The following is a 25,921-nucleotide window of genomic DNA, read 5'->3' on the forward strand; positions in this document are numbered from 1 at the left end:
GATTTTTGTCTTTTGTAGGAGCTGAGAGAAAGTTACAACAAGCAGCAGGCGGCGCTCCACCAACTGCAGAAGATCAAGCAAGACAAACTGAGGGACCTGGAGCAGAAGAAAGCCGAAATGGCCCAGAAAAAGAAAGAGGAGGAGGAATCTGCAAGGTGACATTCATAGGGGTGGTCACATAGCTCCGTCCCCATATCCTGTCCCATACAGGCTAGAGGATCACTGAGGATCCCATGTAACTGGAGCCGTGTAGTGGGACCCACAATATCATGGCTAATGATCAATTTACAGGATAGAGGATCGCTGAGGATCCCATGTAAATGGAGCAGCATAGTAGGTCCCACAATATGCTGCAAATGGATCATCAGCCATGATATTGTGGGACCTACTATGCTGCTCCATTTACATGGGAACATCACTGATCCTCTATGCTCTAAAGGGATCAACAGCCATGATAGAGGATCACTGAGGATTCCATGTAAATGGAGCTGCACATTAGGTCCCACAATATCATGGCTGATGATCCATTTGCAGCATATTTTGGGACCTACTATGCTGCTCCATTTACATGGGATCCTCAGTGATCCTCTATGCTGTAAATGGATCATCAGCCATGATAGAGGATCACTGAGGATTCCATGTAAATGGTGCAGCATAGTAGGACCCTCAATATCATGGCTGATGATCCATTTACAGGGTAGAGGATCACTGAGGATCCCATGTAAATCGAGCAGTTTATAGCACCCTCAATATCATAGCTGATGATCCATTTTACAGTGTAGAGGATCCCATGTAAATGGAGCAGCTTTGTAGGGCCCTCAATATCATGGCTGATGATCCATTTACAGGATAGAGGATCACTGAGGGTCCCATGCAAGTCACCAAAGAGGTGATTATATGGTTATTTCAGATTGACGGGAAACCCTTTACCCTTGTAATGTACCTACTTCTGTAGTCTCGTCTGCAGGGGGAGGGGGGTATAGTTGGCGCCATAGGGAGAAGGTGATAGGTGGCTGTAATCCTGGGCAGTCAGCAAGGTTGTGTGTTCTGCAGGAAAGCCAAACAGGAGAAGGAAAACCTATGGAAGGAGAGAGTGAAAAGAGAAGAGGAGGAAAAGCAGAGACGTCTAGAGGAAGAGCGCAGGAAGGAGCAGATACTTCTGGAGAAGCAGCAGGCGGAGGAGGAAGTGGCTAGGAATAAGGAGCGGGAAGCCCAGCAGCAGAAGCTGGCGGAAGAGCGCCAACGAGAAGAGGAAGAGAAGAGGAAACGGGCAGAGATACAACGAGAGGCCGAGCAGAGAAGGAAACAGGAAGAAGAGAAGAGGAAGCAGGCACAGCTGAAGAAGGAAGCCGAGGAGAAGAGCAAAGAGGAGGAGGGGAGACGGAAAGAACCCGAGAAACGCTTCTCCAAACTCAGCATAGACGAGAAGTTTGCAGACAAGCTCCGATCCATTGGGACGAGGCAAGGCAGCATCGACCAAGGCAGAGAAGGTATAGTAGCGTAATACTTTATACTCCAGTCACATCCAGAGCTGCGTTTTCAAATTTAGTGATTTGCATTTATACCACACAAAATTTGTTTTAAAGCAGCATTCTGAATGATAAATGCAGCTTTGCATGTGACTGGAGTAGAAGGCATATAGTTTAACATGACAAGTGTTGCAGACCCTCTAAACTTACGATGTTCTGCAGGGTGCCCCTTTGTAAATTGGTTGTGCGTTGTATCTTTCAGGTGCTGCTGTCGGAGCGACGGAGAGCAGAAAATCTTCCTCGTTTGTAAGCTACACGGCTTTGTATCCATTTGAGGCCAGAAATGGGGATGAGCTGAGTTTTAACGCTGGTGATGTCATTCAGGTAAGGACGAGGTGGGAAATCACCCTGACTTTCTCCTATAGTGTATGAAGCCTACAGTGAAATCCCATTTCTTGTTCATTTATGGCTACATACACGTCCCCCATAAGCATCTATGGCGCCCGGGCTCGGTGTGGTGAGCAGAACAAGTGCTCACTGTGCTGTGGCTGCATGTAAGAGTATGTTCTATCCTCGGCCCTAAGAATGGCTGTTCTACTCTATTTTCTTTGGAGAGACTAGGAGTATGCGCCTACAGCCAGGTGGGCATTCATTCGTGTGAATGCAGCCTAAAAGAAAGATTTCAAAAGTTACTATGATTAAAAATACAAAATTAATATATTCGATGGGAAAAAAAACTAAACGGATATATTAATAAATTATCACATTTATAATCTCAGTATAAACTATGTATGGTGGTAGAATAGAGGTAAAAATATACCTACACATATCCGTGGCCCCCATGGCTAGAATCACCTAAAAAATTATTATAACAAAGCATAATATTTTGTAGATTTGTAATACAAAGAAAATATTTGAATTCTGTGGCCAAGCAATGTGTACATACCCCCAAAATAGTGCTGACTTAATAGACTTATTAACATAACAATGACAGCCTGGACTTAGAGATGTACCAGGGCCATTCATGTTCAGGGTTAGGTTTTGTGATGAGGTTCAGGATCACTACCTGTCTCTTCTCACCAGGTGGATGAGAATAATTCTGGAGAGCCCGGATGGCTGTACGGCAGTCTCCAGGGAAATGTCGGCTGGTTTCCTTCAAATTATGCAGAAAAGGCGCCAGAGCCTGAGAAGTCGGCATCTCCGAAGAAGGCATTACTGCCGCCCACCATATCCGTGTCGTCTACCTCACCGCCCGCCAAGTAAGCTGCATTGATAGTCATTTATTATTCTGAGGGGACTTTATAATTGCTTTAGGGGCAGCACAGTGGCTTAGTGGTTAGGACTGCAGCTTTGCAGACCTGTGGTCCTGGGTTCAAGTCCCCGGGTCAACATCTGCAAAGAGTTTGTATGTTCTCTCCATGTTTGTGTGGGTTTCCTCCCACACTCCAAAACTTACTGGTAGGTTCATTAGATTGTGAGCCCCATTGGGGACAGGGACTGATTTGGCAAACTCTGCAGCGCTGCGTAATCTGTGTGCCCTATATAAATTATTATTTATGCAAGCCCAAAAATCACCACCCCACAAAGAAAATCCATGGTGTGCTGGACCCCATGAGTCATATACGCCATACTGAGCTACTCTGGGTCACCTGTTTAACAGTAGCATTTCAGCAAGTGAATGGGGGCACATGTATTAAACTTTTGGCTTGCCTTTTTCTTTCATTTTTTTTAAACTTTTCATGGGTCTTTAGCTCTTTTGCAGATTTTATTTGTGCCAAAGATGGTCTCATTTCAAAGTTGTCTAGTTTTCTGCAGCGTTCCCTGAATCCAGATGTAAAAGTTGCAACTTAAAGAAAAAAAATTTTTGCAAATTTGGTGCAAATATACAGCTGCTCCTGCGCAGCGGTAAGAATTAGTGACATTCAGTTCCAAGCTAATTCACTGAAGACCAAACGCCACATGTATTAATAAGGAAAAACAACTAAGTTAAATCTAATCAGCAGAAAAGACAAGAAAATTCCCAAAAGACGGACGAATGCATGTGCCCCAATATAACTTTGATTTCAACTAAACCAGACTCTAACACCTTTGTAGATTGCTTGGTTTCAGGATGTTGACCATTCATTTGTGCAGTATCGGGAGAGGGAGGGGGCTTCTAGATGCACCCCCGGCAATGCTGCGGACATTGGTTTATAAAACCGTCATATTATTTTTTTAGGTCACTTTCACCAACTAAGCCCTCGGAAGTGGATACAGAGTATCAGAATCTGCCTTTCTCCAGCCTTAATGTGAATTCCACGTGGCAAAAGACCTCCGCGTTTACCCGCACTATTTCACCCGGCTCCATCTCTCCGCTGCATAGTCAGGTAGGTGTTATATTGCTTTGGCTTTAACTTCATAGGGAAGTGATGTTGAACCTTTTCAGAGACCTTGTGCCCAAACTACAACCAAAAACCCACTTATTTATCACACAACACAGCAGTTTAAAGGGTTTGTCCACTTTCAGCAAATAATTAATATTGTTTGTGTAAAGAATAGTTATACAATTTTCCATTTATACTTTCTGTATCAATTCCTCACTGTTCTCTATATCTCTGCTTGCTGTCCTGCTATAGAAAGCTTCTATGTTTACTTCCAGTGGATAGAGATCTGTCCATGGTCACACTGGTGCACAGCTCGTTATATCGCAGAGAGTGATCAGAACTGTGTGTTATAAAGAGATGTGCATCTGCATGGCCATCACATCACCAGGGACAGATATGTAACCACTCGAAGTAACAATAGAAGCTTTCTAAACAGAAACAGCAAGCAGAGATTTAGAAAACCGTGAGGAATTGATGCAGAAATATATTGGAAAATTGTATCACTTTTCCTCACACGAGCCATATCAGTTATTTGCTGAAAGTGGAAAATCCCTTTAAGCAGTGGCTTATTGCCCCCTGTTCTGTCACAACTTTCCATTGATTCGGCATCCTGAGGACACCAATTGTGGGAAGGAGGAGAAATTTGGATCATCATTGTAGCTTCCTTACAGGGACACCTGAACAGCAGGAGCTCCAATGATAATCTAGCTTTGTCAACACCTCCTCCCTTCCAGACAGCCAAGGATGTGTCCCTATAAAGTACCCCTGAGCGCGACACATCATGGGTGGCTTCGGACTGCAGGAGGAGGCCTTGAATCCTGTCTTGTGAGCTCTTTGCTGGAATAACGGCCTGGGGGCCCAGAGAGAGGGCTCTCGTAACACCTGTGGCCATAGGTTCGCCACCACTTTGATGGGGGATAAGCATCTGATTGCTGGAGGGGCTCCTCTGGGACCACCATATTCATAGGGCAATGCTCTTTCATGACTAAGTCTCTAGTTACTTCTATAGGGATGAAAGAGATTTCAGTCCCATTGAAAAGTGCGCTGGTCAAGCCCTTCATTCAGATAGAAATCACAGAGACTTTCGGATCTCTGGGTCTGAACGCCATAATTCACATTTTTCTATTGCTATATTCATCCGAAAAATTCTGATGAGAATTTCTAAGAAGCTTTCTCTAAGCGCACGCACTTTCTTTCCCGTGTATCAGGGACAGCCGGTGGAGGAGGTAAAGGCTCAAGCACTGTGCTCCTGGACTGCAAAAAAGGACAACCACTTGAATTTTACCAAAAACGACACCATTATTGTCCTGGAACAGCAAGAGAACTGGTGGTTTGGCGAAGTTCGGGGTCAGAAGGGCTGGTTTCCAAAATCCTATGTGAAGATTGTACCCAATGAATCTAAAAGCCCTGAGTAAGTTGTTGACTAAATTGGCTTGAAACCAGTAAATGTGTTCAGGTTCTGTAACCTATTGTGCCCAATACTTACTATATATGATGTATTATATGGTACAATATATTATGTATTCCATTTCCAACAGAGCTGAACCTGTGTATGCAGCCGTCACGAAGAAACCGGCCACCCCCTCTTATGCTGCGGAAGGTGAGGCTTAAGATCTCCATGATACACTCACAAATTGGGTAATATTGGTGTCTGTTATAGTAGGATTAGAAGGTTCATCAATACAATTGCTTTAGGAGCAGGAAGGGCTACTGAAGGGGGTAGGACTGTAGGATCACACTACAGAAGTTTGTTTGTAGTCTGTAGCCATGGAGACACCAAGGTCTGAATCGTAACTGTATACCACAATGGTCAAGTGCAAAGTCCCTTTAACTGCCGTGTCTGTTTTTTTTACCTTATAGATTTTGTGGCGCTGTACCCCTATTCAAGTAACGAACCAGGGGACCTCATATTTAATGAAGGGGACGTCATCCAAGTGACACAGAAGGAAGGGGAATGGTGGACCGGGACACTTGGTGACAGGACTGGAATATTTCCATCAAACTATGTGCGCCCACGTGACCAAGAGGTATAAAAAATATCTGAATATTGGCAAGTGCTGCATCTGTTTAATAGTATTTGGATGAGGTTGCCCCAAAAATTAATCTATTCATTCACCATGAAACAAATGTCTCCTACGTTTTAGGGTTTGGGCAGTGCAGGCAAGACAGCGACGCTAACCAAAAAGCCTGGTATGTGCTGGTACAATTTGTGTAGAATTTATTTTTTACGGCAGCAGATAACTTGCAGGCCTGCTTGCTGATGGTCTCCATTTTATATCACAGAGATCGCCCAGGTTACTACAGCGTACGCTGCAACAGGCACGGAGCAGCTCAGCCTGGCCCCAGGACAGCTCATCCTCATCCTGAAGAAGAACCCATCCGGCTGGTGGCAGGGAGAACTACAGGTAATGGATACACATCCTAGAACATTGCAGGAGATTTTTATTCATACGGTTTGTGGCTTCCATTATATTTTACATAACAGCCCTTGAGGTTTCTATGGCTTATTGCATAGGGGAGCCCTAGTCCTTAAAGCAAATATAGCATCAAAATCTATCATGATAAACCAGCGACATTACTCATAGATCCAGACACCGTGACTGTGGTATCTTCTTATATTTGTTATCCATGGCCTCCTTCCTTATAAAATTATCTCTTCAAATTATGCTAATGGGCCTGAACGGCTACTGTGGGTGTTACCAAAGCTCCCACCACACTGTTGCTTCACAAGCTGTTACTTGGTGCAGGAGCACTTCCCCCTTCTTGTTGTGTGAGGTGACATCAGGCAAAGGGGGGAAATGCTGAGGGAGCAGGAGGAGGGGAGACTGTGAAGCTACTGCAGAGTGGCTCTGGTGACTCCCCCCAGAGCCCTTCTGGCTTATTAACACAATTATAAAAGTTGATTTTCAGAAGGAAGGAGGCCATGGATAACAAACATAAGAAGATTGCGACAGTCACGGTACCTGGATCTATGAGTAAGTGCCCCCGGTTTATCAGGTTGGATTTTGATGGTAGGTACCTGGGTGATTTGGGACACTAAATGAACTACAGATCATTATGGACTGGTAATTTTATTATCACATGTAGTATCGCTCTGTTAATCTTTCTCTGTGGCCGATATTAAAAATAAAAAAGTATAGTAATTCAGTAAATGGTATATGGGGATGGGTAGCTGCATGTACAGTGTGTATGCGCTGTGTGCACTCTATTTTGATGTGTATTATTATGATTATAGTGCGTGAAGTTTTGTTTCTAAAATCTACATGATTCATCTTTTTTCAGGCCAGAGGCAAGAAGCGGCAGAAGGGATGGTTCCCGGCTTCCCACGTGAAATTACTGGGGCCAAGCAATGATAAGGCAGCTCCCGCATTTGTTTCAGGTAAGGATTTCCTTGAAAGCATAAAAGGAGATGATAGTTTTAGTGTTGTAGTGGGATCCCTACCTATAGGGATCCCACTACAATAGCATATCGCTAGTATTATTATTATCACTAGTCTGGAGCTCTGCAAATAATGAGTTTTTTTTACACCCTGAGGTCAGAGTGTAGGTGCAGGTACCTATAAAAATGGGGTCAATGGGCACATCCTGACACAAGGATTCCCATAACTGGTTTACCTCTGCCCCATAGAAAGGGCAGTGTGTTAGGAAGCAATTTCTTATACCTGAGTGTGATCAGACACCTGACATGTCACCTCTTTGTCCTCCTCAGTGTGTCAGGTCATAGCGATGTACGATTATATCGCCAATAACGAGGATGAACTCAACTTCAGCAAAGGACAACTCATCAACGTCATCAACAAGGACGACGTAGACTGGTGGCAAGGAGAGATCAACGGAGTCACCGGCCTCTTCCCTTCCAACTACGTCAAGATGACGACAGAATGTGACCCCAGCCAGCAGTGTGAGTACCCGTACTTACCCCGTGTCTTTTATTTCTTGAAACTTTGTGTGATTTGAAGTGATATTTTCCTTAAAGGGGTTCTCAGGAGGTGGAAAAACATGGCTGCAGTCTTCCAAAAACAGCACCACACCTGACCATGGTTACTGCAAGTACTGCAGCTCAGCTGTATAGAAATGAATGGAGCTTAGTTGCAATACCACACACTACCCATGGTCAGGTGAGGCGCTGTTTTTGGAAGACTGTAGCCATGTTTTTCCACCTCCAGAGAACCCTTTTAATGTAAATTTTATTGGGCATGTACTTCAGCTGATCTCTAGGGGACTGGCTGCTAGGGGATCCTTTAAAGCTACTTTACTAGTGGAGTGAGTCTCTGGTTACTAATTTATATTATGATTGAAGGGTATAATGAAAGTGGCATCTACAGTCCTGTGTTTTGTGTGAGGAAGTGTATAAAAAACGCTATGTCGTACAATATATTCTGATTATTACTACGTCTGTAGTATGCTCCATCCTCTGTGTATAAGAGAAATAGATATATACCATGCACTGGATGGTGAGAAGTCTGAGCGATCCACATCCCTCTATAACATATTTTATATATTCCTTATAATGGTTAGTTGGTTTTGAGCTCCTTTGCTGTCTTTGGATCTTTTGTCTAACACTTCTATAGACTGTGTAAAACAATATTCTGCTACCGCTGATGATGTGCAGTCATCTACATTCAGTTTAAAGAGAATAAAGTTTTTCTCCTGCTCCGGACTCCTGCTATATGATGGGCCCTGACTTCTGCAGAGTGGCGCCCAGGGGAGGAGAGGACCAGGGAGTGGTGAGTACAGCTGGCGGCTACTTGCTGCCCATAGTCTTCTCCTGTACCGTGTGCCTAATACTACTAAATTCTGGATACAGCATAGTGGTGCACGGAGAAGGAGAAGATGCGGGGCAGTAAGTGCAGCTGTAAATTTCTCACCATCCCATAGTCCTCTCCTTCATCCAGGGGTCACTCTGCTCTGGGTCCTGATGCCGGTGCTTACTACAAGCATCAGGACCCAGAGCAGAACCGACTCGGGAGCAGTGGGTATAACTAACAAGTACTCATCACCACATAATCCTTTACTACTCTGGGTCCTTATGTCAGCACATATTGTCAGCAGACCCAGAATAATGGAGATGGGTCGTGTGTACTTGTCACTTCTGACTGCTCCAGGTGCTGCTCCGCTCGAGGTCCTGATGCTGGCATAACCGGAGACGTGAAGGATCTGGGAGAGGTGGGTGCAGCGGATAAGTACACATCGTCTAATAGTCCTCTCCTGCTCTGCTGGATCTGTTGCTGGTAATATGCACTGGCGCCAGGACCCTGAACAGAGAAACCAGGAGCAGTAAGTACAGCTGACATGTACTCATATCTGTGCTGCTCTATTCTGGACCTCTATTCTGTACTAACAGCATCAGGACCCAGAGCAGCTTGCGCCTGGTGATGCAGAGGACCCGGGACTGCTGAACACATAATGGCTGACAAGTACTTACCAATTCGAGGTTCACCCCTGATTCTGGCAACTGCACCAATGATCTCCATCTCTTCCCCAACACTTCAGGCCGGGTCAGGAGTGTTGGGGGTGACGGGACTTGGTGCGGCCAGTCATATGTCACAGCAGGCCCCTGTGACATTAATTGTCCTGTGATGGCAGGGCAGGTACAAGTTTTTATTTAGTTTTTACCTTTGTTTGGCTCAAGATGCTTTTGCTTTCTGTCTGAACATACAATATAATTGAGAGGAATTGTTTGATGACATAACTGATAGATTTCTTCCTTGTTGGTTTGACTGTCGCCATGTTCTCTGCTTTGTTTCCAGGACACAGTCTTGCCCTCCCTGTATGAAAGCACCACAGAGACCCACTATCCCAGTGTATGAGTATAGCGTGGAGAGCGCCTCCGTCATTTGGCATCAAATCCACTCTGACGCGGTGAAGCCGAGCATCACGTTTACCATGTCGCCTTTTGGGTTTACATTTTATGTGAGGAAGGATAGTGGGTCTTTGTGGGTCTTCCATAGCTTTGCCTCTTGGCTTAGTGTGGTTTGCTAGCTCCGCTTACTAGCCAGTGTTATATCGCCAGCAATGAATCCAGTCAGAACCTTGTGCCGCTGAATGTCGCATTGTTTGCCGCAACCTCCCTCGCTGCCCGGGTTCTTACTGCAAATGTATTTATGGGGTCTGGGCACACAAAGACCCACTAAACCGTTCCTGATCTGAGTGATGTCATTATGTCATAAATTATTACTTCTTACATGTCACAGACTACATATAAAGGGACCATGTTGTACCAAGACTTGCTGGGACTTGTAGTCCTTCCATTGGACCATAGGAGTCTCTGAATATGACTGGAACATTACCAGTACAATAGCTTTGTATGTTCCTGATGTTGCTGCTTTTAATGGTGGAAGGGTTTTTTTCCTCTTGATCAGAGGGTTTCCAGGTTGATGTGTGACCATAACTTACATCGTTGCCTATATTTATTTAAAGGAATTGTCCACTTTCAGCAAATAGTTGATAGTGTCTGTGTAATGAAAAGTTATACAATGTTCTAATATACTTTGTTCTATTTTAACCACCCCCCATTTTTGTCAGCCAAGTATTTATATCACAGGACGTCTAATCATGAAAGAGATTTCATCAGTGCAATATTCTAATATACGCTCTGTATCATTTACTCGTGGTATTCTAGATCTCTGCTTGTTGTCACTCTATAGGAAGCTTCATTTTTTACTTTCTGTGCATAGAAACCGTTACATCCCATGATCAGGGATATCACACAGGTGCACGGCTCATTATATGCCTGGTCATGTGATGTCACACGGGTGCATGGCTCGTTATATCCCTGGTCATGTGATGTCACACAGGTGCATGGCTCGTTATATCCCTGGTCATGTGATGTCACACAGGTGCACGGCTCATTATATGCCTGGTCATGTGATGTCACACAGGTGCACAGCTCATTATATCCCTGGACATGTGATGTCACACAGGTGCACGGCTCGTTATATATCCCTGGTAATGTGATGTCACACAGGTGCATGGCTTGTTATATCCCTGGTCATGTGATGTTACTTGACAAAAGAAAGTTGAAACTTCCACACATCGTCAAAGGATGTCACTGATTACTCTGTGGTACATCACGTGACCAGGGATATATAATGAGCCGTGCACCTATGAAATCACATGACCAGGGATATAACCAGCCCTGCACCTGTGTGACATCACATGACCAGGGATATAACCAGCCCTGCACCTGTGTGACATCACATGACCAGGGATATAACCAGCCCTGCACCTGTGTGACATCACATGACCAGGGATATAACCAGCCCTGCACCTGTGTGACATCACATGACCAGGGATATAACCAGCCCTGCACCTGTGTGACATTACATGACCAGGGATATAACCAGCCCTGCACCTGTGTGACATTACATGACCAGGGATATAACCAGCCCTGCACCTGTGTGACATTACATGACCAGGGATATAACCAGCCCTGCACCTGTGTGACATCACATGACCAGGGATATAACCAGCCCTGCACCTGTGTGACATCACATGACCAGGGATATAACCAGCCCTGCACCTGTGTGACATCACATGACCAGGGATATAACCAGCCCTGCACCTGTGTGACATCACATGACCAGGGATATAACCAGCCCTGCACCTGTGTGACATCACAAGGCCAGGGATATATAATGGGTTGTGCACCTGTGACATCACAAGGCCAGGGATATATAGCGAGCCGTGCACCTGTGTACCATCAAATGACCAGTGTTTATAGGAAGTCTCGTAGTTTACTTCCTGTGGATAGAGTTACAGCAAGCAGAGATTTAAAAAGAAAATATACTTTTTGTATCAATGTATAACTTTTCATTGCACAAACAATATCCATTATTTGCTGAAAGTGGCCCATCCTTTAAATGAGGCAAGGAAAGCTTACTGACAATCCCAGCGGGGGGTTCTAATACTAGTCATCATGTTTGTCACCCAGCTGTCAACTACTAATGTTCCTGAAATATCTATTTATTTATTTTTGGTCATTGTAATCCTCTCTACTCCCAGAGAAGATGTGCGTGAGCAGAGGAGGTGGTGGTGTGTATTATGATTTTTTTTTTTTTTTTGTCTCTGTAAGAGGAGATTATATAAACTCGTGCCCCTACCTCCTCTGCACCAACACCACCTCTCTGGCAGTAGAGAGGACACTGATATCTCAGCAATTGAGTGGGTTTAGAAAGAAATATGTCTCCCTATCTGGTTATTTCTTTCTAAACCCACTGAATTGCTGAGATATCAGTCTCCCTATCTGGTTGTTGTAATCCCCTCTACTGTCAGAGAGAAGGTGCTGGAGCAGAGGAGGAGGAGTGTGTGTTATGAATCTTCTCCTACACTGAGACACTGAAAAAGATGATCATAATACACGCCAACTCCTCCTCCTCTGCTGCAGCACCTGTTCTCTGACAGTAGAGAGGATTAAAATGGCCAGATTAAGGGACTGATATCTCGGCAACCAAGGGGGCTAGAAAGAATATTCAAAGTGCCCCCCCCAAGCCACATAGCAGCCCCAAAGCATATCCACATGTTTGAGATGGGGAAAGGTCACCTTTTAAATGGGAAGAGGCCAGATAATAATTTGGTTTCTGTGACCCCTCCCAGAGGTACAACATAAGGTATGGTATTAGCTGCAGTACCGAACAGAGCCTATGGGGCAATAGGGGGCGCTGTTCACGGAGAAAAAACAAATCATTTAAAAAATTTCCATCATAGTCAATCGCTTTTAAATGTAAAGAATCCTGTTCTATCAATCTGCACGATCACACAGGGAAATAATTGAAAGAGTTTCTCCATTATAGCTTACATTTCTGATTTCCACGGCCATGTATGTGGGAGAGAATATACACTCACATATAGCATACATACATGTTTCGTGTATATGTTACACGTTTTGCACTGACACCTTAGTTTACATATGGAAAACGCTGGCAGATGCTTTGCGCTCATTGGGAAATCTGATTAATAAGGCGAGCGGCCGATCATGTGATCAGTGTTATGTTCAGTACTATAAAGCTTTGTGCTCTGCAGGTCTAAGATTAGCACTTACCTTAGTTATACCAGAGAAATAAGACTGATCTCGGCTGCACTCAACATGCTCGGCTTCCTATTGTTAATGTATCATTGTATGCTAATTATTATTACTACTAATTCATTATAACATTGCAATATATACAGTCCTATGAGGATGAGGCTTTACAGCACTTATATGAAAGTATTCAACCCCTCCCCACCTTCCCTTTAATCACAGCTGCAATAAAAGGATCTACATCTAATGTACAGTATAAGTAATCACCCCCTTTAAGTCAGTATTTGTTATAGGCACCTTTGGATGAGATCCAAATTCTGTGATCCCATAGAAGACCCCCAACATGGGCCAGTCTCATGTCCCCAACGTGAACACATCCATAAGGGATCCTTCCGACTCTTATCAGGGGACTGCTAAGGTCATCAGTTAGAGGAAGGGGCGGGATCAGTGAGCACTGCATGTGAAGGCTCCGCCTCCTTGACACTTGCAATCACATCATTGAGGGAACATAAGAAACTTGGTCATGCAGACATCATCCCAGGTGACTTCCCCCATGCTCTATATAGTCCTATAGTTCGATCAACAAATTTGAGTGGTCAGAACTGCTGATGGACCCTTTATGCTCAGCAATTTTGCAAATCCTTCCTAAACTTTGCACACGACTATTGCCTGACTTTTCCCACAATGGATTTTCTACAATTTGCTACCTTTAAGGGTGTGAATACTTCTGCTTTCACTACAGTAATTAATAGCGCACTAGTGGGAAATATTAGAGGCGGGGCTTATGGGGGGCGGAGTCATAAACAACATATAAATAAACATTCCTCATTAAATACGTCTTTATAAAGCTACTGATTTAATTCTCTTTAAGATGTAGGGAATTATGGTACAACATATTTAAGGGGGCGTCTGTGCTGCAAAGGTCACCGCGTCTCATAAGGAAATATTTAAAGCGGAGTATACAGAGACAGTGGTGGGCGCGGGTTATGGGGACCCTTTAAATTTCTCTGCACTTGTGTATCTCCAAAGTATTTATAGAATATAATAATTTATTATCATGATTTTTTTTAAATTAAAAATCATCTAGTCTCTGTGAATTGAATGTAAAAGTGAAAATAGTTGAGAAAATGATGTAAAAAAATGTATGTTTTCTGCTGCGATAAGAAATTGTTTGAAAAGTCTGTAAGTTATGAGTAAAACAGAGCGGAGTATATCATTGGGTCCAATGTTTGTTTGTTCGTTTCTCCTAAAAAAAAAATTGTATCACTCTGTTGTTCTTCCTGGAAATGGAAGAATAAATTGACCTTACCCTTTCGATCATCTCTGCATATGCAAATTATGTCCAATAACTGCTGACGCTAGTGGACACGCCCTTTTTAAAAGGGTTATGTTAATGCCCTATTGTCAATGTATTCAAATTTCCAGGAGGGATAATAAAGTATCTACACAATTCAGAATTCTATGGAAAGATGTTCCAGAATTGTTACTTTTGAAGAAGTATTTGCTTAGACAAGTCCTTAATAAGTGTCCAATGATGAACCCAGCCCTGCTACATCTGCGGTACGGTATTATGTATATGGGTCATTAGACATTGATACTGGACCCCCCCATTGATATCAAGAATTTTTTAGATTTTCAGCCTTGAAAGCCCCTTTTAAGGTATGGATCAGTGTAACCTTTAAGACTTGTGTGGCTACAGACTGGTCATTGACCTTCACTGTCATATTATGTAAGGTACCGGACCAGGCAGGTTCCTGGTTTACGTTATTGAATATTCTTTTAATGCTGGAAATTTGGTTCTGATCCATCTTTTATAGGGCTAGTCCAAAGCCTTCTCAGAATTTTACAGTCCCCATAGAATCAGACTTATCTTGAATCTAATTCACTTTCCTATCTCAAACCTACTGAATGTAATAATCAACTGCACTAATTAATGGACCGTAGATATTAATTTACAAATTGGTGTATATTTTGGAGAGTACAGAATGTACATATTGTTGAAACCCATCTTAAAAATAAATGCAAAAAAAATGAATCTTTCTAGACATGACTGATAATATCAAAGTTGGATTGGCTCTGTACATTAAATAAGTAAAACTTCTGATTTTCTGTCTCCTCTAGTGATCAGATTTTTTTTTTTTTTAAATAAAATTCTGGTTGCTTTAGTAATTTCTGCATTTAGAATTTCTATTTTAAATAGGGCATGAGATAAAATGAAATTAAAAATCTGATTTTGCTTAGTAAAATGAAATTCTGGTTATTGGGTTTTCTAGAAGTCAGATTTCAAGGACACCAGGGTGAAGGATTGTAAACCAAGCACACTGACATGCTGGCTTGTGCCCCCTCTGGCAGGATTCACTCTTCTTTTAGCTTCTTATGTCCTGGATTTTACAAAAAAGGCTTTTAAAATTATGCAAAGGAGCCTGAGGGGCTCCAGGCTCCATAGACGTTAATGGAACCTGGAGCCCCATAGGCGTATTTGCATAATTTTTAAAACCTTTTTTTTCTTAAAAACAACGGCATAGGAAGCCTAAAGAAGAGCAGATCCTGCTAATAGGAGGCGCACTCAAGTATGTCAGTGTCCTTGGTTTACAATCCCTCTTCTTGGTGGTGAATGTACTTCAAATTTAATTATTTCAGGTTGCTCTAGTAATAAGATTTTTTGCAGAAAAATAATTGGTTGGCTCTAGTGAATAAATTCTGGTTGCTCTGGTAAACAGAGTTTTCTAAGGAAAAAAAACATCTGGAGGCTACTGAAAATCTAGATTTTTTTTCTATTTGCATTGGACATATGATGACATTTAATTAAGAATCTGATTTTGAAATTAAATCATGCTAATCTGCTTTTTCTATTGAAAAAAAATGGTGGATCTAGTATTCAGATTTTTTTGCATATATAATTTCTGTTTGCTCTGTGCATGAGATAAGATGGGGGGGGGATAATCAGATTTTGCTTCTTAAAATGAAATTCAATTTATTGGGTGCTCTAGAAATCACATTTAAATTAATAATTTCAGGTGGCTCTACTAATAAGGTATTAAGATAATAATGGTAATAACATTTATTCTGGTTTCTTTAATAATCAGATTTTTGCTTAAAAATTATTTTGGCTCTGCTAATCAGATTTTTCGAAGGAAAAATTGAGTCGCTCTAGAATTTTTCTGTAATCTCCTTTTCCAATTAAAATTTCTGACTTCTCTAGTAATCAGATTTTATTTTTTAATATGAGAAATTCTGGCTGCTCTAGTAATCAGATTTTTCCAGAATTAAGATATCAAAGAAAATGTACCATCAAAATTGAGCATGGGGACACTTACTCATAGATCCTGGCACCGTGACTGTGGTGATCTTCGAGGAAATGCTGAGGGAGCAGGGAGAAGGTGAGACAACAGTCTGTAAAGTCAGATTACATAGGGGCTATGGTAGCCCCTCGGACTCATTAGCATAATTATAAAAGTTGACTTGAGAAAGAAGGAGGCCATGGAAAAAAATATAAGATTATCACAGTCAGTGTCTGGATCTGAGTAAGTGCTCCCAGTTTATCATGATGGATTTTGATTGTAGATTTATTATTATGGTTATTGGGGCGGAATATTATTCATTTTTCAAGTAGAAATATACGTAATGAAATTATGCCAGTCACCTATTACCTACATTATCATTTGTCAACATTATGATTTTGTGACATTCCAAACGTAAATAAATTCCATGTTGTTACTGGGATATATGTATATGTATTATTCCACCCCCTTTTTGCTGTATAGTGGTTATATATAGGGGGATGTCTGGTGCGAATGTTTACTGTTAATGCAGATCTTGGGCTCATGGTGTCCGGCTCTTAGTGATGCTTTTGTGGCCTTAAATTGTGATTTTTGATTTTAGTTATTGAAATCTTACAATATGTGATGATCGCGCACTTTGCAGCTTCTTTTCGGCATGTGGGAAATGGCGCTCTGGTGTATGGGTTTGATGAATGTAACTATGCAAATGTGTTTATATTAAAAGATCACTTCATTGGGACTTGTGCGTCTTGTGTTTTTGTGTCGAGCTAAACTTTTTACCTTTTTTTTTTTTTTTTTCCCTGGATTGTGCTGAGTCAAGGGACATTAGTCACTATAGTTGTACAATTGGGGAAAAGCCTGATGAAGGTGTTCAATAATGAGACTGGCAGTAAAGCAAACAATGTCAGGCAGCTGCCACCAAGGCAATTAAAATTATGATATTCCAAGTTTCCCCCCTGCTTTCCTAGTCCATTAATACCAATAATAACTACATTTTGTCCCAATAAAAACACGAACCAATAGAGAAAAAAATAATACATTTATAGCTTGTAGAATAATGACCTGGGCGTTAACCTGGAAAAACAGGTGCGGAGATAATGGGTTAAGTTTGTAGAAGTAACCGCAACCAACGCGGCTAATTTCGAAGTCCATGTGGCCACCTCAACCGGTCGCTAGGTCACGCAACATGTAGGGAGACGCTCCCAGGTCTCCCTATGTAACCCCCTACTGTCCTACTTAAAGTCGTCAATGGGATTTGGTTGACATGCACTTGACCGTCTGGGTGCTAGCGGCACTGACTCCTCCTCCTACCGTAGCATCGGTAATTATTTAACTCGAGGCTTCCGCCTATATTATTACATTACCGTATAAAATCTAGTACAGAATTTATAGATCTCTAATCATACCAATAAAAATACTACGGAGATATAATCATTTGTGAGTTACCTATGACATGTTAGGTCAGGATAGATAGAAACTAATAATAGAGGCATATAAATTATATGCAAGATCAAACTAAAATCTTTTCATCGAGCTGTATCTTGTACACAGTCTAGTTCAAGCTGCCGATACATATGAATGTCTGGGGTAAGCGCATTCGGGTGGACAAGAAGTCAATGCCTGAGTCCTCCGGTGGTCTTCTATGTCTATCAAAAATGGGGCATGTTTAAATCCAGCATGTCCAATCCTACTTTCCCCTAATATCTTCAAATTCCCCCGTAAACTGTGACTGGAGGTACAGTGTGCATGCATGACCTGCCTCTCCATCCAGAGGGGAATCCGTTCTTGAGATTGATGGGGGTCCTGATGGTCAGACCCTTACTAATCAGCATAAAGGATATGCTCTATCCTTTAGATAGTGAATATGATTAAATAAAGATTTAAAGGATTAAAGGACTTTAAACTTGGCCTTCATGGACAGCCACTGCCGCCATCGGGGGGGGGGGGGGGGGTTGGAATTAGTGTGACTGTTCAGGGGCCCCCAAGGAGTAGTAAGGGCCCCAAGACGCAGTAAACCCTCTCCCTTCTCAGGTGCAGGGAACTCACTTTGCACAAAGGACCGGATTATCCTGTGGAGGGGTCAGCGGGCCAACAAAATTTTGCCATTCAGAAGCCCCAAACTTCCTAGTGGTGGCCTTGATTACAGCTCATCATCTAGGACTACTGGAGCTTTCGATTGTGAATTGGCTTCATTAGACGAGTAATAGGTGGAAATCCTCCTTCCTAATTTCACACTTTCACTGGAAGTTTTTTTGTATGCTGAGTTTTTTTTTTCTTGCCATACTGTACCTAACAGAGCTCCAGAATTCAGTCAGAGTTTTGGGTGATGACTGTATGCCGTCACGTTGAGCGATGTCGTCTTGTACCGTCCTGCCAAACAGGTGCATCTGATTCATAGCCATGTTCAGGTACACGTCTGTGACAGCATTCCGATGGCTGGGACATCTTCTTCCATGTGCCGGTAACGTTACCTGAGGAGGAGCAGGGCTCCCCAGATCTGACATGAAACAGATGTTCTGTATTGTGGTGGAGAAGGACAGCGATGACATGTATCGGAGGGCTAACCCCAACCCTTTGATCCTCAAGGAGAAGGAGGCTCTACGCTTGTTGACTGAGAATGTTAGAGGCTCGAGGACAAGTCTGGACAGCTGTAAGTACTGAACCTGCCCGATTCTCACCTGTGGGAGGAAGGACTTAACTTGTCCTGGTTTATCTGAATGTTCATGTATATCCTGAGGCAGGCACCAAACACAAGACGAGATAATGGGATTATTGAGCTCTCATGAGCAGGTAGGAGCAGGGAAGGTAATTTTTGTTGAAATCCATAAAGATAAAATCTGGTTCCTTGTGTCCCTCTAATATACACATCCTATAAATTTCTAAGACACAAGTAAAAGGCTAAAACTTACGATGTGTCAGGAACAGTGGACTGTGAGACTTATGGAGTGTATAATCCACTGAAGATCCACGACAAGTTGGCGGTCAGGACTCTGCTGCCTTCCTTTAGTAAGTTACTTTGATAATTCCTAGAAACTAGACTTGACAATTCAAACTTGCATTGCATTGTGTGCATTAGAGAGGGAAACTAAAGGGTTTTTGTTTTTTAACAGAAAAATAATCATGCTCTAGTAAAAAAAATATATAAATGGTATATGAAGGTGGGGTGTAAGGGGTAAGTAATCCTATTTCCCGAATTAAGAAATCTGGCTACTCTAGTAATCAGATTTTTCAGAATTAAAAATTCTGGTAGCTCTAGTAATCATTTAAAAAAAATAAATGGCACTGATAAGAAGTTATTCTGGTTACCCCCAAAAATAGTCTTGTTGCTCTGTTAATCCTATTTTTCTAAAAAAATAAATAAATAAATTGCTTTAGAAATTAGATTTAAAAAAAAAAAAAAACTGTCTGCTTTAGTAATCAGATTTCTCTGAATAAAAATTCTGTCTGGTCTAGGACATTTCCGCAAAGTCTGTTAACCCCACTAATTTAGTCTGCACTGATCTTGTGTTTAGGGGTCTCGCAACTTGCGTGAAAGACCCCATCAAAGACGGTAGATAAGTGTTAAGTTTTCCTAGTTTTCAGGTAGTCGGCTCACATGAGCCGGTAGAAATACATGGGTACATGTGCTAACTGCTGATACAACCGATAGCACATGTCCTAAATTGTGTGCAGGAGGCCTCACAGTAACGAATCTCAGGGGAGGTATGTCTGGAGAATGGTGGACGACTGATATTGAAGGTGTACAAGAACTTTAAATGGGTTGTCCGAAAATAGATATTTATGGCCTAAAGCTGACAGCAGTTGTCCCTGTGTCACATAGAATATACTGTCCTTCCCCTCCGATGAAATGTTAAGATCAGATGTGCTATCAATAATTAATATTCTGCTCTATGACATGGGGTGAGGTGGCCAAGGTTGAAATAAATGGCGTTGAAAAATGGGACACCCTTCATACACATGTGAAAGTCAACCATCCGCTGAATAGCTGAAGTGGGAAATAAGAACACATGAATGGAGTTGGAGAGAAGATGACCTTGAGAGATTATTTCAGAATCTGAATGTGTGGAGTGAAACCCATGTGGTCAGACCGTAGGACTGCTCCTCGAAGACTGATGGCCCGCTGTTATAAATACAACCTGCAACTGGTACAGTAGGAATGCTCATGGAAGGAACTCAACAATCAATGGACAATACTTGGTTAATACAACTTGACTGAATGTTATACGCAGTCCTATAATCCCAATAAATCTGCCAGCGTCTACCACTTCAATGACGCCGGACACGTTGGATCTACTTGGAAGGTGCCAGGAGGAATCCCTTCCTGCCTATAGACTAAGATTTGTCCTTTGGGAAGTCCTATTTTTAGTTTTTTGTCCACTGTACCAGAAGTCATGTTCAGCAGATATTAAAATTAAACTTCAAATAAAATACAGAATTTCTCCAGAAGAACTTTATACCTGCTCCGAAAAGAAAATCGGTGGAAATGTTCTTGCTTTGAGGTTGTTTTGCTTCATCAGATGACCGCTGGATGTTGGATTATCAGTCAGTTGACCCTAAAATACATGCAAGGACCCCCAAACATGTAAGAAATGAAATCTGCTGATATTGACAATTTTGGTGGAACTGGCTATTGGTAACCTCTCAAAAGATGCAATATTTCATGCTCCATTCTCTTGTTCTCATAGGAAGTTTACCACTGCTAGACATTACTATCTCTTGGGAACGCTTGAACGTTTGGCCACACTTATGTGTGCTAGGAAGTGCTCCTCTGGCATAATTTACAAGCATATGGAATGATTGAATAAAAAGAAAAGAATGGTTCTTGAATACCACTGGAGCCAATCTATGACTTTGACAGAAATAAAGCTCTTTGGTGGTTGTTTCTAGTGTGCGAACCATAGAAGTGTTGGGATGGCGGATCAGTGATCGAGTTAATTTATTGGTCCCAGTAGATTACATCTTCATTTGTTCTGCTTTATTAGATTATATTTTTTGAAAGCGAAAAATGTGAGATTTTATGCTTGGCCACGCTCATTATGGCTATTGCCAGGAGGTTGGATATGTCCAGAAGTGATTCAATCTACCAAATGTTCCCTTCATGTCCTACTTATTGTTTGGCAAATGCTCTTATTGTACAAGACCCCTTGACAGCTTGCGTTATGATTGTAGAACCACCTCTCCTCTAGGTGTAGAGGATGTCCCCCTGTCTATGGTAATGGTAGAATCTCCTCTCCTCTAGGTGTAGAGGATGCCCCCTGTCTATGGTGATGGTAGAACTGCCTCTTCTCTAGGTGTAGAGGATGCCCCCTGTCTATGGTAATGGTAGAATCTCCTCTCCTCTAGGTGTAGAGGATGCCCCCTGTCTATGGTGATGGTAGAACCTCCTCTCCTCTAGGTGTAGAGGATGCCCCCTGTCTATGGTGATGGCAGAACTGAGCTCTTCCCTAGGTGTAGAGGATGTCCCCTGTCAATGGTGATAGAACCTCCTCTCCTCTAGGTGTAGAGGATGCCTCCTGTTTATGGTAATGGTAGAATCTCCTCTCCTCTAGGTGTAGAGGATGCCCCCCGTCTATGGTGACGGCAGAACTGAGCTCTTCTCTAGGTGTAGAGGATGCCCCCTGTCTATGGTGATGGTAGAACCTCCACTCCTCTAGGTGTAGAGTATGCCTCCTGTCTATGGTGATGATAGAACCTCCTCTCCTCTAGGTGTAGAGGATTCCCCTGTCTATGGTGATGGTAGAACCTCCTCTCCTCTAGGTGTACAGCATGCCCCCTGTCTATGGTGATGGTAGAACCTCCTCTCCTCTAGGTGTAGAGGATGCCCCCTGTCTATGGTAATGGTAGAACCTCCTCTACTCTAGGTGTAGAGGATGCCCCCTGTCTATGGTGATGGCAGAACTGAGCTCTTCCCTAGGTGTAGAGGATGTCCCCTGTCTATGGTGATAGTAGAACCTCCTCTCCTCTAGGTGTAGAGGATGCCTCCTGTTTATGGTAATGGTAGAATCTCCTCTCCTCTAGGTGTAGAGGATGCCCCCTGTCTATGGTGATGGTAGAGCCTCCTCTCCTCTAGGTGTAGAGGATGTCCCCTGTCTATGGTGATGGTAGAACCTCCTCTCCTCTAGGTGTAGAGGATGTCCCCTGTCTATGGTGATGGTATAACCTCCTCTACTCTAGGTGTAGAGGATGCCCCCTGTCTATGGTGATGGCAGAACTGAGCTCTTCTCTAGGTGTAGAGGATGCCCCCTGTCTATGGTGATAGTAGAACCTCCTCTCCTCTAGGTGTAGAGGATGCCCCCTGTCTATGGTGATGGTAGAACCACCTCTCCTCTAGGTGTAGAGGATGCCCCCTGTCTATGGTGATGGCAGAACTGAGCTCTTCTCTAGGTGTAGAGGATGCCCCCTGTCTATGGTGATAGTAGAACCTCCTCTCCTCTAGGTGTAGAGGATGCCCCCTGTCTATGGTGATGGTAGAACCACCTCTCCTCTAGGTGTAGAGGATGCCCCCTGTCTATGGTGATGGTAGAACCTCCTCTCCTCTAGGTGTAGAGGATGTCCCCTGTATATGGTGATGGTAGAATCTCCTCTCCTCTAGGTGTAGAGGATGCCCCCTGTCTATGGTGATGGCAGAACTGAGCTCTTCCCTAGGTGTAGAGGATGTCCCCTGTCTATGGTGATAGTAGAACCTCCTCTCCTCTAGGTGTAGAGGATGCCCCCTGTCTATGGTGATGGTAGAACCACCTCTCCTCTAGGTGTAGAGGATGCCCCCTGTCTATGGTGATGGTAGAACCTCCTCTCCTCTAGGTGTAGAGGATGTCCCCTGTATATGGTGATGGTAGAACCTCCTCTCCTCTAGGTGTAGAGGATGCCCCCTGTCTATGGTGATGGTAGGACCTGCTCTCCTCTAGGTGTAGAGGATGCCCCCTGTCTATGGTGATGGTAGAACCTCCTCTCCTCTAGGTGTAGAGGATCCCCCTGTCTATGGTGATGGCAGAACTGAGCTCTTCTCTAGGTGTAGAGGATGCCCCCTGTCTATGGTGATAGTAGAACCTCCTCTCCTCTAGGTGTAGAGGATGCCCCCTGTCTATGGTGATGGTAGAACCACCTCTCCTCTAGGTATAGAGGATGCCCCCTGTCTATGGTGATAGTAGAACCTCCTCTCCTCTAGGTGTAGAGGATGCCCCCTGTCTATGGTGATGGTAGATCCTCCTCTAGGTATAGAGGATGCCCCCTGTCTATGGTGATGGTAGAACCTCCTCTCCTCTAGGTGTAGAGGATGCCCCCTGTCTATGGTATTGGTAGAACATCCTCTCCTCTGGGTGTAGAGGATGCCCCCTGTCTATGGTGATGGTAGAACCTCCTCTCCTCTAGGTGTAGAGGATGCCCCCTGTCTATGGTGATGGTAGAACCGCCTCTCCTTCATAGGTAGATCCCCGTGGTGGTAGGTTTCCTTTAAAGGGATGTTCAGTAGTCCTGGTGAAATTCCGGCTGCATATAGAGCAGGGCACACTCACACATATGTTAAAAATGAATAAAATCAAGCACCAAAAAAAAAAGTTTTACATTTTAGGGACATGTTGTAAAGATTTTTTTATGATACTACAATTTAGTGCACATTACTGGTCCCACCTATGGGGGACCTACGTCTGTCTGGGTATGATTTGTATTCCCAAGTGGATAAGGGAGCCTCTTTCTTAAAGTAACACTCCAGTCATGGAATTAAACCTTCAGTTATACCATTAGGTTCTATCAAGGTTATAGGTATGCTGTATTTTTCGGACTATAAGGCGCACCATCAATAAATGCCTGCTAAAACGTCTAGGTTCATATATAAAGGCGCACCTGGTTATAAGGATGAATGACCAGCAGGTGGCAGACCTGTGCACGGTTTAAGGCGTGTGGTTTGTTAGTACAGTTCATGTATGAGGCACGCTGGACTATAAGGCGCACCTTGGAATTCTGAGAAAATAAAAAAAAAATTTTTGTGCGCCTTATAGTTTGAAAGATACGGTAATGAAAATGAGTCCTGCTCTTCCCTTAAGGCCACCACCATGTATTATTTAATGAATTAGCTTTATCTGAAGTTTTCCTTTAAGATAAAGATCCTAGAGGTGGGACCTGCATCAATTAGGTATTTATGGCATGTCCTGAAATGGGAATACCACTTTATGGAGACCGAATCGAGCATATTGCCTTCAAGCCATGGACTTCCAATGAAAACAGCCCCATTTTCTGTGTAGTGGTCAGGCCGTGTTACTGCAGCTGCGCTTTTTGATTCCAGTTTCAAAAAGTTGGACCTATTCCGATCTGCTAATGATGCCCCATACTGTAAATTTCTCCCTTCATTATGCTTCTCATGATGGATATAACTGTACACCCTGTACGCCAGTAGTATACAGTATATCCTGTAGGAATGGCGTGTGCCCGTCTTCCCTCCCTGTTCTGAGTGATGTCATCATCCTGATATTACTAATTGTGGTAATTATGGCCGCAGCCTCTGTGCAGGTGCCATTGAGTGTCATATATTATAAAGCGCCGCACCACTTGTAAATTCCTCTTCCTGAAGACTGAACATCTCTGTTATCATAGCGCTGATGGAGCGGTGACAGGATCCCTTTAAATGTTTGTATGTGATTCCTGAATAGACGCTGAGTGGTTGTCACAGTGCGGATTTATTAGACATTTCCCGTCATATAAAACTTACATCTCTGACGTTATTAATATGTAATTATCAACTTTGGGAGAACCCTTAGAGGGCTTGTCCAATTACCGCAAACAAAATATAATTAACCCTTTGAAGGTCAGGCTTTTTCGGGGTTTTTCCTTTTGGTTTTTCATTCCCACAACTCCAGGAGCCATATCATTTTCCTGTGTACAAAGCTATAAGAGGGCTTTTCATCTGTGGGGCAAATTGGACATTGTAGCGGCAACGTTCCATATTAAGTGCCAGGACGTTTTTAATTTCACCATTGGGGCTACTGTACAACCTCTTGATCGCTTTTTATTTACATTTTTCTCGAAGGCAACAAAGGCAAAAGTGTCCATTTAGACAATTGGAAAGGGAATAAATGTATATTTTGATCAGACATTTTGGGACACAAGGATACAAGTATTAAACTCAGGTGCACATCCCAAGGCTTCGACTAAAGTCATCTCGTGTATATAAATGCAAAAGACAACAACACTCCGAGATTCCAATCTGAATATGAACGTACTTGTTCGTTCCAACGTGTCAAGAAAGCTACGTTTTCCGCTCCCCAAATCTGGACCCTTTCTCAAAAAAAAAAATATTTATTTATTTTATTAGCTATGCTTTCAGGTCCCCTAGGATACTTGAACCCTGAGGGGTCTGATCAATTATACAATGTACTGCAATACATAGCTGTTGCTTTATATTGTCAATATACTGATTTTATATTACAATTTGCCTCTTGCTGACTGCAATATAGAAGGATGAATGACAATGAGGGCCTTTAAAAGTCTCACGGCTGTCATGGCAACTCACCGTCACCCTCCGGTCAGGTTTGACTTTGGCACCATCTGCGGAAGTTACCGTCAGGCGTTACCTGTGTAAGGGCGAGTTCACACCTGGGGCAGTTCTAGCCTTTTTGCTGCCTGAGGTGAAAATTACTAGCAATAGTTTACATCCTCACACAGCGGCACAGGCTAATAATAAGAAGGTAACGATTCCCCGACCCCCTGTGGCTGATGCTGTCCACACATTACTATCAGTCGGTGACAGACAATAGTGACATCTAAAACTACAGGATACGATCTGCAATATATCAATTA

The 25,921-nt window shown here is 43.0% G+C and overlaps 1 protein-coding gene across 8 annotated transcripts in view; it reads left to right on the forward strand.

The window, feature by feature from the left end:
- ITSN2 (intersectin 2) overlaps positions 1-25,921 on the forward strand; it is a 91,317-nt gene that overhangs the window by 44,922 nt on the left and 20,474 nt on the right. For all 8 annotated transcript variants that reach the window (XM_072143660.1, XM_072143659.1, XM_072143664.1 and 5 more), the window contains 12 exons: positions 19-155; positions 1,054-1,490; positions 1,732-1,853; positions 2,553-2,728; positions 3,688-3,835; positions 5,041-5,243; positions 5,371-5,432; positions 5,693-5,859; positions 5,977-6,022; positions 6,116-6,237; positions 7,115-7,211; positions 7,542-7,733. In XM_072143660.1, the coding sequence (XP_071999761.1) occupies positions 19-155; positions 1,054-1,490; positions 1,732-1,853; positions 2,553-2,728; positions 3,688-3,835; positions 5,041-5,243; positions 5,371-5,432; positions 5,693-5,859; positions 5,977-6,022; positions 6,116-6,237; positions 7,115-7,211; positions 7,542-7,733 (1,909 nt within the window). The remainder of the gene's footprint in view (positions 1-18; positions 156-1,053; positions 1,491-1,731; positions 1,854-2,552; positions 2,729-3,687; positions 3,836-5,040; positions 5,244-5,370; positions 5,433-5,692; positions 5,860-5,976; positions 6,023-6,115; positions 6,238-7,114; positions 7,212-7,541; positions 7,734-25,921) is intronic.

The sequence above is a fragment of the Engystomops pustulosus genome, chromosome 3 (assembly GCF_040894005.1).
Source record: "Engystomops pustulosus chromosome 3, aEngPut4.maternal, whole genome shotgun sequence".
Taxonomy (NCBI): Eukaryota; Metazoa; Chordata; class Amphibia; order Anura; family Leptodactylidae; genus Engystomops; species Engystomops pustulosus.